Below are 12,606 nucleotides of genomic sequence, written 5' to 3' on the forward strand. Positions count from 1 at the left end.
GTAAGTTATTATGAAGTTTTAATTTCAAATAATAATAAAATGCACACTAAACTATCATTCTAAGGTTATGGAAAACATATGGCTGTGAGATTATTATTAGTACCTTCGATATTACTACATATGACGGTTGTATGCATTTGATAAATCAAGGATTAAATTCTGGTCCTATTGGAGGTATCTTCAATTTGGCAGTCGTATTAAGAGATGGCATATTTCTAAACCAAACAAAAGAAAAATTTATTGAAAATTTCGCCCCTAAAGCTATAGCCACAAAATATTTAGATGAAATATCCCGCACTCATTGTCCCCAGCTAGAACATTTTGTAGTATTTTCAAGTGTCTCTTGTGGCCGTGGAAATGCTGGACAAACTAATTATGGAATGGCTAATTCTATTATGGAACGTATTATAGAGAATCGTGTTAAACATGGATATTCAGGGAAAGCTATCCAATGGGGAGCAGTCGGTGAAGTTGGTCTGGTTGCTGATATGGCTGAAGATAAAATAGACATAGAAATCGGTGGAACTTTACAGCAAAGAATATCATCATGTATTTTCGAATTGGATACTTTGCTATCCGCCCCCGACCCTATCGTTTCAAGTATGGTGGTTGCTGAAAAACATGTAGGATCTTTGGGAAATAAAAACATTCTCGAAACAGTTATGAATATTATGGGAATACGAGATTTAAAAACGGTTTCGTTAGGCACAACCCTGTCGGAAATGGGTATGGATTCTCTTATGGCAGTCGAAATTAAGCAAACCTTAGAAAGAGACTTCGACCTTATATTAACGCCACAAGATTTACGCGCATTAACGTTTCAAAAATTACAGGAATGCGTTGATAGTCGAGAACGGGAAAGTGCAGACGTGGCAAAAATAATATTTACATCAAATAGTAATTTTAGAGGAATGGAGATATTGTTGAGAAACCTAGGTGACGAAGCACGTTCTAATGAGATTTTAGTTCCTTTGAAAACGTCAGCAGATGTAACAAGGCCGTCCATGCAACGCAATATAATAATACCTGGGCTGGAAGGAACAGTAGGTCAAGCGTGGTACAAGATGGCTACTCAATTTAACAAACAGACTCTTGTTTTGCAACTTCATGAGTTTAAGGAGCTTTCAACCGTTAAAGAATTAGCAGGAGCATGTTTGCAGGTAAATATCCTATTTTACTTTGTTTCTTTGGCTTCCCAGCATAACTGAACTTGTCACTTTTAGTTAGCTTTTTTTAAGGTTTACAAAAATTAAATTGTAGGCCAGGAAACGCTGAGTTGTGCTCTTTGTTGGGATGATTAAATTTCGAATTTTTCTGCATATCAATACAATTTGATTACCTGTTATGACTAAATATTATCACACAATTAAACAAAAAAAGAGATAATTACATACATATGTTGCTTTTCATGATCAAAAACTGAAAATTATTTTTCGAATCATTTTTGAATAATTTTGATGATTAAATTTTAAGATTTCAGAAAAACCAACAAAATGAATAACCAAATTTCTTTACCTTTGACAACCAAATTAGTTAACATTAAGCTGATAAGCATGATAATCTTTTCTGATGAACATTGCTGACTAAATAGTTAATAAATTGTTCACTTGTTAAATTTATACTTTTCATTTAAAATCTTATTGTTCTTCATATATTACTTACTTACTTAATTGGCGCTTAACCGTCTAAACGGTTATGGCCGTCCAACAAGGCGCGCCAGTCGCTCCTTCGCTCCGCCAACCGGCGCCAATTGGTCACACCAAGGGAGTTTAAATCGTTTTCCACCTGGTCCTTCCAACGGAGTGGGGCCCGCCCTCTACCTCTGCTTCCATAGGCGGGTTCCGATAGAAACACTTTCTTGCCCGGAGCATCATATTTCATTCGCATAACATGGCCTAGCCAGCGCAGCCGCTGCGTTTTAATTCGCTGGACTATGCTGATGTCTGCGTATAGCTCGTACAGCTCATCATTAAATCTTCTTCGGTACTCGCCATCGCCAACGCGTAGAGGTCCATAAATCTTTCGAAGAACTTTTCTCTCGAACACTCCCAAAGCCGCTTCATCTGCTGTTGTCATGGTTCATGGTTCTGCCCCATATAGCAGGACGGGTACGATAAGTGACTTGTAGAGTATGAGTTTCGTTCGCCGAGAGAGGACTTTACTTTTCAATTGCCTACCTAGTCCAAGGTAGCATTTATTGGCAAGATTGATTCTTCGCTGGATTTCAGTGCTGATGTTGTTGCTAGTGTTGATGCTGGTTCCCAAATAAACGAAGTCTTTTACTATTTCGAAATTATGGCTGCCAACAGTAGCGTGGTTGCCAAGGCGCATATGCGCTGACTCTTTGCTCGATGACAGCAGGTACTTCGTTTTGTCCTCATTCACCATCAAACCCATCTTTACCGCTTCTTTTTCCAGTTTGGAGTAAGCAGAACTAACAGCGCGGGTGTTTAGGCCGATGATATCAATGTCATCAGCATATGCCAGTAATTGCACGCTTTTATAGTATATTGTTCCAGTGCGGTTAAGTTCTGCAGCTAGTATAATTTTCTCCAGCATCAAATTAAAGAAATCGCATGATAGGGGGTCACCCTGTCTGAAACATCGTTTAGTTTCGAACGGCTTGGAGAGGCCTTCCCAATTCTGACTGAGCTGATGGTGTTGCTCAACGTCATTTTGCACAGCCGTATAAATTTTGCGGGGAAACCAAATTCAGACATAGCGGCATATAGGCAGCTCCTTTTCGTTTTGTCGAAGGCGGCTTTAAAGTCGACGAAGAGGTGATGTGTGTCGATTCTCTTTTCACGGGTTTTTTCCAAGATTTGGTGCATTGTAAAAATCTGGTCGATGCACAGTGTTTCGTGTAGAACAAGCTAGCTGGACAAAAACAAAGTTCTTATTCCAAGAAAAGTGTAATGAGAAATGAAAGAAAACAAACAAAATAAAGGGATTTTTGCTTTTTTTTTGATATTTTTGCTCATATATATTGTGTAATTGAAGTAAGAAGGCAGGAGTGGCCGTAAAATGCATTGATTAATTTGCAAAATTCTTGTTGAATATTAAGCTTCATATTTCTTTTAAATGAACACTTTTATATAATTTTTTGATGGATTCTAAGCTCAAGGTAAGTAAAATTTTTTAATAGTAATTCTTTCGCATTTAGAGTATTTTCAATATATTTAACATTCCGTTATTAAGAAGAAAAGGTATTTTTTCTCTATATTTTTAACTTTAGGGACAAAAAATTTACATACATCCGCGGACATCCGGGCTAAATTTTACATATGTTATAGTCGCAAGTATTCTCTAATAATCCAAAGAAAAAACCATTGCGAATTCTTTGCACATCTATTTTTAATTTTTTTTTGTAGATTTAGTTATCTCTACATATAAAATAGAATGTATGTACGTACCAGCTCCGACGAGATGTTTGAACATTTAAAGCTGATCTATAAACGGCAAAACCAATTCCCAGGTACAGGGAACAAACACTTAGCCACAAAACACACAAAAATAAACGCGCAAGGTCAACAAGAGCACACCAAAAGCAAAAAGAGGAAGATAACTGACTTCAACCTGCCACAACCTAACGCACCAGTCACCAAGGCATAAAAACAGGTACATACAAAGCAATCCTAATGCAGGTATAACCACACAGGAACGCTACACAAAACAACCCCATTTGGTAGCATCTACGCCAATACTTGAATATAATATAAATACTGCACAACTGATAACAAATCAGAACCATCAACGACACTTAAGATGGAAGCACAACAATCATCAACTATTCACCCCATTCACCCTGTCACCCTGCCATCAGAACAACCAACCACTTCTTCAGGTAACCCCGGCCCCGGAAGACGAAAGAAGGACTTTGTTAGCTGCAGTGAAAAAACCAAACGGCGTCGAGTGGATGACCTCTTGCAACCTAGAAGTCCTGGTGAGTTACTTTATGCGGCAGAAGTATCAACGCGTATGTCCGGCAACAGAAATATTGCTAACATTATAAAAAAAACCACAGGAAACCACTCAAATATCTGGCAAAAAGATGACATGTGAGCCAGATGCAAGATAATTGAGCAATGTAGAAGCTTTAGCATACTACGTATATAGCAAGTCGACGACTCATGGGTACAAAACGACTCGGAAGTGGAGCATCAAGACAGGCCATAAGGTTTATCCATCATTTTATAGTCTAAGAAAAGCTAAGGCAGAATGCTATCCAAATGAAATTGATGTGGGTGAAACACGTGCGGAAATTAAGTCCAGTCCGTATTAGATAAAACTGTTGAGCGTTTAGTTTTAGCAAATCAAGGAGTTTTTGTTAGTTTATTACCTACAAACTTGACGTATACTATAATCAGCAAGTGGGGTTGCGATGGAAGCTCTGGCCATAGCACATATAAGCAAAAGTTTACATGCAGTTCTGACACTGATGAGTTTTTGTTTATATTTTCTTTCGTTCCTCTTCAATTACAGGATGAAAAAGGTAACATTGTTTGGCAGAATCCTCGACCTTCTTCTACCATGTATTGTCGTCCAATTAAATTTATTTTTTCTAAAGAAACAAAAGATTTTATTGTTAAAAAGTAAAGTACATGCTCGAAGAATACGAAGTTTCCGTAAATCACAATATGCTTCTAACAATGATTGACAAGTCTGCAATGCTTTGACTGAAACGTCTTCCGCACAAAAGTGTTATATTTGTGGTGCCACTCCAAAAGATATGAAAAATGTGTTACGGGACTTTACGCCTAACCGAGATAATCTTGGTTTTGGTTTGTCTACTCTCCATGCATGGATAAGATGTTTTGAATGTTTGCTTCACATAAGTTATCGCCTCGAAGTAAAAAAATGGCAGCTTAGGAATGAGGCAGATAAAGAGAGTGTAAAGCCACGTTCCAACGAAATCCAGAATAAATTTAAAAGTGTACTTGGATTGATAGTAGATAAACCAAAACCAGGTTTCGGCAATACCAATGACGGCAACACTGCTCGTAGGTTTTTCAAAAATTCTGACGCTAGTACTGAGATTGCGGGATTGGATATAACGCTCATCAAAAGATTCGACACTCTCCTTCGCGCATTAGCATCTGGATACAATATAAATATCCAAAGATTTGAAAAATTTGCGGTCGAGACTAAAAAACTATACATAGATCTCTATCCATGGTTTAATATGCCTGTTACAGTTCATAAAATCTTAGTGCATAGTACTGATATTATAAAATCAGCAATTTTACCTATTGGTTAACTTTCTGAGGAAGCACAGCAAGCCCGTAACAAATATTTGAGACGATTCAGGGATGATAACACACAAAAGCAGTCGCGTGAACCCACGAATAGAGATCTTATGAATATGTTGCTTATAACATCGGATCCTTTAGTTAACAGTTTTAGGGAGATACCTAAGAAAAAATTTAAAAGTCTGACTTCAGAAGTCTTAAATTTACTGTCGCCCGATAATGTTGAGGAGTCAATAAATACCCCAGTTGTTTCAAGCTTTCACAGTAGTGTTGCTGATGCTCATGACTATTCCACAAGTGACTCATCGAATGAAAGTGATGATAGCGAATAATAACATAATTATAAAAGATAACCTACCATATAACTTTTTGTTGGATCAGGCTTTATTTAATTTAAATCTATTGTCTTTTCTACTTTGTATGATACTTTACTTTTAAGTTTTTGTAATAAGTAATTTTCACATAATTAATTTAATTATTTACATTGTTATTATTATTATTGTAATTTACTTTTACATTCCTGACTGGTACTATAAAACAATTTTGTAAAAATTGTAGCGCCAGGATAAATACTCGAATAAATACAAAATATGTATGCACATATGTACAGTCACTCACATAAATAAGTAGACACGCGTTTTTGGACAATTCTTACAATTTTCACTTTCGCAAATTTATTTTAGCTAATTTACCATAAGAAAATTTGTCACGATCTATAACAAAAACTAAATTATATTTAAAAAAATATTTCAAAAATTCGACGAATTTTCATAAAAAATTGTAATTTAGGTCTGAAGCCACACTGATAAGGTCCAATCAGTCGGTTCACGGTGGGCTTCAATCTTTCGCACAATACACTTGAAAGGACCTTATATGCGATATTAAGAAGGCTGATTCCACAATAGCTGGTGCATTTTGCAGTATCCCTCCTCAAAGAACACTTAGATTCCAACCGTCGGGCATGCTTTCGTCCGCCCATATTTTGCTAAGAAGCTGCTGCATGCGCCTTACCAACTCCTCGCCGCCGAACTTGAATAGCTCCGCAGGCAATCCATCAGCGCCCACGGCCTTGTTGTTTTTCAATCTGGTTATTGCTATTCTAACTTCGTCATAATCGGGCGGGGGGACATATATTCCATCATCATCGATTGCGGGATCGGGTTCTTCATCTCTGCGCGGTGAATTGCTGCCTCCATTTAGGAGAGCAGAGAAGTATTCCCTCCATAATCTAAGCACTCTCTGGATATCAGTTACAAGGTCGCCGTTTTCGTTCCTACAGGAGCTTGCACCTGTCTTAAAACCTTCCGTCTGTCGCCGTATTTTTTGGTAAAATTTTCGGGCGTTATTCCTGGTGGCTAGCATCTCAAGCTCCTCGCACTCTTGCCTTTCTGCTTCTGCTTTTTTCTTCCTGAAAAGGCGTCTCGCTTCCCTTTTCAACACACGATAGCGTTCACACACTCCTCTTGTCGCGCTCGCTTTTAACGTAGCCTTGTAGGCAGCGTCTTTTCTTTCGGTTGCAACGCGGCATTCTTCATCGTACCAGTTGTTTTTTCGTGGCCGCCGGTAACCAATTTTTTCCTCGGCGGCAGTACGAAGTTCTTTGAAGATATGCTCCCACTGCTCCTGTATTCCTTCAGGATGAGTTGTGCTCTCAGAGAGCAGGTGTGAGAGTCGAGTTGCGAAATCATTGGCAGTCTGTTGTGATTGAAGCTTTTCGACGTCTAGCTTTCCTTGTGTTTTTTGTTCCTTGGTTTTAGCCGCGTTGAGGCGGGTTCGTATTTTGGCTGCAACGAGATAATGGTCCGAGTCGATGTTAAGTCCTCGGATCGTGCGCACATCTAAAACACTGGAGGCATGCCGTCCGTCTATCACAACGTGATCGATCTGATTGCGAGTATTTCGATCAGCAGACTGCCATGTAGCTTGATGTATCTTTTTATGCATGAACCTCGTGCTGGATATGACCATGTTTCGAGCACCGGCAAAGTCAATCAGCCTCAGTCCGTTAGGAGAAGTTTCATTGTGTAGGCTGAACTTTCCGACTGTAGGGCCAAAAACACCTTCTTTGCCCACCCTGGCGTTAAAGTCGCCAAGCACGACTTTTATATCATGACGGGGGCAGCGCTCGTATGTGCGTTCTAATTGTTCGTAAAATGTGTCTTTCACCTCATCGTCTTTCTCCTCTGTCGGCACATGGGCGCAGATGAATGATATATTAAAAAATGTTGCTTTTATTCGGATAGCGGCGAGACGCTCGTCCACAGGCGTGAACGCCAGCACTTGGCGACAAAGTCTCTCTCCCACCACGAATCCGACGCCGAAACTGCGCTTATTCGTATGGCCACTCCAATATATGTCACAATTTTTGATCTTCTTTCTTCCTTGCTTCGTCCAACGCATTTCTTGGATGGCGGTGATGTCAGATTTTGATTTGACGAGGACATCAACCAGCCGGGCATCTGCACCAATCCCATTCAGGGAGCGGACGTTCCAGGTGCATGCCCTCAATTCATTGTCCTTCAAACGTTTGCCATGGTCGTCATCAATAGAGAGCGTATTTATTCGAGGCTTGTTGTTATATTTCATTGGAGTATGATTTTACGTGGCGGGTCCCAAGCCCAGCGCACAACCCGCTCAGCGGGGGTGAAAATATTACTTGGCACGTTTATATAGCGAGCCGCTTGCTCCAAGACAGACGCCCGCTTGCAGCCGCACCTGCAGACGCTGCCGATGAGATCTCCCCCGGCTAGCCGTTAAACCGATTATGTCAGAGTGGCCTAGTCAGGTTGTCGCTTTCTCCGTTTAGCGGCTACCCAGAGGATACTTGGCCGCAAGCAACCGGCAGTAGTGAGCTGCTTGAACCGCATGCAAACGAATTGCTCTGGCCATTCCCAGGTGATTGGCGGTCAGAAGCTTTCCCCACTTTCGTGGACTTCTACACACGGCCCCACCCTCCCTCTTCATATATACACATTTGAAATGCATGCATTTATCCAGAACACTTACTCCAGGTTGTGGAATAATTGAAAGTTTTCAACTCTATAGGAACGAGAATAGTAGGCATTGTTTAGATTGTAAAAGGAATTTATATCAAGGAATTTTTCAATTTGTACAAAAAAGCCTTGATATAAAATTCAGAAATAAAAAATCAGTTCAACAGAAAAGTCGTTCTTCATTTTTGAGAAAAAGTATAATACAATTTCTTCTAAAATACATTTTGGTCAATCGAGCCGAATGGAATAAGCAGTTATAGTCAACATGCTGGAAAAATAGCAATGGAAAAAAATATATAACTGGAAGTCGAACGTTCGTGCATTGTTTTAGGCTGAAAATATGACGCGTTTGATGGCAGCGAAGGCGTTGAGAAGGGCAGAGCGAAATAGCCCTGGACCAAGCTCAAATAAGCGTTCTAAATTGTTACCTGTGAGCGAGGAACGAGGAAAACGTTGCATGCGAAGTAAATTTAAAATACAAAAAATTCCAAAAGTGAATGGTATGTATGCATGTGCATGTGTATTTTTTCAAGGCTTGATTATGATATGTTAAGGGTTGACAGCGACTTTGTTGCTATTGCAGCGTAGTTACACATTTTGATACAGAGCGATTTAGGGCCAAATTCGTAAGCCATTCGAAAAAGAAGCGAGACTGCTAATGCAAATATAACTACGACTTATGCTAGAATTTATCTGCGACTTTCTGCATAATATATCGGCGAATTGTGGCATACGCTCAGCGAATTTAAGTCTGACGTTTCAGTAAGATTAATCTATGATGGCATGCGATTTCGGACAGTAGTTTCTGCGACTTACTGGGGTTGGGTACGCGCGTATATATTTAGGTTATATACATACGTCAGCTTGAGTAGGTATCGAATACTGGGGAGTGATTTATAGGACAAGGATAATGCTAGTCAATCCAGCCTTTCGTTAAGTGCCTGATATTTTTCTCGAATTTTCTTTTAGGTGATGATAGAAATAACGTAACGAGTGTAGAGGAAGAAAAAACGGGCCTAACAGTCGATATAGAAGATTCCCAACGGATGGATGTTCAAGCCATTAGGAGATGCAAGAGTAAGCATTTGGATTTAGATTATACTGCATTGCAAATTTAGCGTCAGTCCGACTATTGGCCTCTGCTTCAACTGATGATATGAACGTGGAAATTTTAAAGATACGACTCGATATTTTAGTTAAGGCTTGGGAAAAATTTGAATGTATATGTAGGGAGCTGCAAGGCAGCTCGCGCGATGAGGTGCAACAGGCGGATGATCTTGCTCGTCAGCAGCAGGTCGAAGATATATACGTGAAAGTCCAGGCAGAATTGTATCAAAAATTAAAAACAATGGAACCGACCCCTACAACATCGTGCCTTTGGCAGATCGACTTCCCTCGTTCCGAGGCAATCATCGTGAGTGGATTCAGTTCCGCGATATATTTACTGCTGAAGTGATTCAAAATCCACACCTTACCAATCTGTAACGGTTTCGTCGCCTTCAGAGCTGTGTGAGAGACACTAGAGCATTGGGATATTGGCCAAAGCGAAACAACAGCTTCGTTGACGCATGGAAAACATTATGCATTACATATGATAATGAATATTTGTGCCATGCAGCCCATTGCTCAGCTATTTACGATTTACCAGTATGGTCATAGGCTACACATGCCTTGATTAGGGATATGCTTGATGTTATTAGAAATAGTATGCGAATGTTGGCAAGACAGTTGGGAGCTGAGGTACAACGCGACTTGTTTATATTGAACTTTCTAGAGTCCAGATTAGATAGCGTGTCACGTAGTCAGTGGGAATTGTTTCGGCCCACAGATCGATTTCCGAACTTGCAAAAAGATTTTTTCTCTTGGTTGAGCGTCGTGGTAGCGAGCTGTTAAGCCAAGCCATACCGGCCGTCGGTAAGTATAGTGAGAAGCGCACAAACAATCCTGTCATGGATCAGCGTGCAAAGTTAAGCAGTTCGTCCATGGTTAAGTACAAGCCATGTCTCAGCTGCTCAGGAGATCATGCATTCCATAGATGCCCTACAATTGGACGCATGAGTCGTGACCAGATAATTAAGCGAATTTTTGAGCTGGGGTTATGTCAAAATTGCTTGCAAAAAGGACATACAGCTCGGAACTCTCTATCTAGTCGCTGTGCCAGGTGTGAAAGGGCACCCCATAATAGCATTATTTGCCCGAAGTTAGGTCCGAATTCCAAGGGGGAAGTTCCGCATGAGTTAATGGTAGCAACTGTGGAGGCGAGTTTCAATAAGGACCAATAGCAACTAAAAAGCGAAGTGGAACATGGCCTCGGGGTTTCCAGTGCTGTTACTTCATCAGAATTCTGCGGACCTGTGAATAAACCCGTCATGATGCGATCATCACCTATCAATCCTTGCTCCACTCTATTGGCTACTGCTCAAGTTCGTTTTGTAACGCAGGGTGGTATGACTATAATACTACGTGCCATATGTGACACTGGCGCACATGTGAACCTGATCAGCAAGAATGTCGTAGCTAATAATCAAATTTGCACGCATCGAACAAAGGTTGATGTTTCGTCAGCTATTGGAGCGCAATCTCAAGTCTGAAATAAGGCAATATCGGGTCATCTTATGTCACTTTACCTGAACGATTTGAGTATCTTTGTCACTTGTCTAGTGGTTCCATCGATTTTAGGCAAAATGTTATTTCCTCAAACACTATTACGGTAGCAAGATTTGCCCAGCGATATATCAACGTTTTTGGCTGATCCAACTTTCAACCAACCATCACCAGTACAAATGCTTTTGGGCGTGGGTATATGGGCTCAACTGACGCAGGAAAATATGCGTCGATTAGCGTCAGGCTTTGTATCACAGGAGACTAGTTTGGGCTGGTTTCTCTTCGACGAAATGCCGACTAACGCTAGCGTTGTGGAAATTCATGTAGCAGAAGTGGTAGATAAAATGGAAAATAAGTATCAACTTGAGCACTTAGTACAACGTTTCTTTGAAGTAGAAAGCTTGCCAGGTGATGACTCCAATTGGACGACGGAGCAACAGGAATGTGAAACCCATTTCTTGGAGACCCACACATTCGACCCACAGGAGGGGCGCTATACTCTAGAAATTACCTTATGACGCGACTGGGATCGTATTGGCTGCAATCGAGTGACAGCGGTCCAAAGATATTTACGATTGGAGCATCGATTTAAACGTGGACCAATATTGAAAGAAAATTATAAGGGCTTAATAAATGAGTATAAAAGGGATGGCTAAAGCTGGCAACAACTCCACCGGAAAGCAAACCCTATTATATCCTTCACCATGCAATTACGAAGAAATTTCTGGTAGTATTCGAAGCATCTTGTATCACTGATTCCGGTGTTTCATTAAATGATGTCCAAATGATCGGGCCCAAGTAGCAAAAGGATTTAATTGACCTTCTTTGGGGTTTTCGTATGCATGCATATGGGGTAACGGCAGATATTAAGAAGATGTTTCCGCAGGTGAAAATAGCAGCGCAGGTTGGGACTTGCAACGAATATTTTGGAGGAATGATACAGGAGAGGTAGCTGAATATTGGCTCACTAGAGTGACATTCGGGATGGCATCAGCGCCCTTTTGTGCCATCAGAGCGATGCAGCAATGTGCTAAAAATAACGTACATAGGTGGCCTTTAGGTGCATACGCTGTATTGCATAACTTTTATATGGACAATTGTTTGGTCGGAGCTGCTACGGAGGAGGAATTGTTGCTCTTATACCAGCAGCTGAAACAGCTTTTAGCGGCGGGAGGTTTCGAGCTTACTAAATGGCAGTCTAACTCGGAAGATGTCTTACATTCCATTAGTTCGCAATTTGAAGTTGACTGTGAATGGCTGAATGCGCATATGGAAGCATCAGTATTGGGCCTTAACTGGATTCCTTCAACGGATGAGTGAACTTTCACAGTGAAATCACTGCCAGATATAGATCCAGCTTGTTGGACTAAGCGAATGGCTTTAAGTATCACCGCTCGAATGTATGACCCGGATGGTTTGGCGTCACCATTTATAATCAAAACAAAGATTTTACTTCAAAGAATTTGGCAGGAGAAATTAGGTTGGGATACAATTTTACCTGAAATGCTAAGGATCGAATGGCAGGGTATTTTTTCTCAAATAAACCAGTTCGGAAGCCTCCGCATACCGCGCTGGATAGGATACGCACAACTTTGCATGGCTTTTCGGATGCATCAACCAAAGCATTTGGAGCAGCTATATATGGTGTAATACAATACAAGGGAGTAGTGACATCCAATGTATTGCTAGCGAAATCGAAAGTAGCACCCTTACGAACGGAGACCATACCACGGCTTGAGCTGCGGGCGGCAACGCAGCTC

At 40.6% G+C, this 12,606-nt stretch overlaps 1 protein-coding gene across 5 annotated transcripts in view; it reads left to right on the top strand.

The window, feature by feature from the left end:
- Positions 1 to 12,606, top strand: part of FASN3 (Fatty acid synthase 3) — a 1,015,587-nt gene that overhangs the window by 504,696 nt on the left and 498,285 nt on the right. For 3 of the 5 annotated variants that reach the window (XM_067760036.1, XM_067760034.1, XM_067760033.1), the window contains exon 9: positions 65 to 1,160. In XM_067760036.1, the coding sequence (XP_067616137.1) occupies positions 65 to 1,160 (1,096 nt within the window). Of the gene's footprint in view, positions 1 to 64; positions 1,161 to 1,223; positions 1,541 to 12,606 lie in introns of those variants that run through there. The other 2 variants (XM_067760035.1, XM_067760037.1) reach the window with 2 other exon arrangements.

The sequence above is a fragment of the Eurosta solidaginis genome, chromosome 1, assembly GCF_040869045.1.
Source record: "Eurosta solidaginis isolate ZX-2024a chromosome 1, ASM4086904v1, whole genome shotgun sequence".
In the NCBI taxonomy this organism is placed as follows: domain Eukaryota; kingdom Metazoa; phylum Arthropoda; class Insecta; order Diptera; family Tephritidae; genus Eurosta; species Eurosta solidaginis.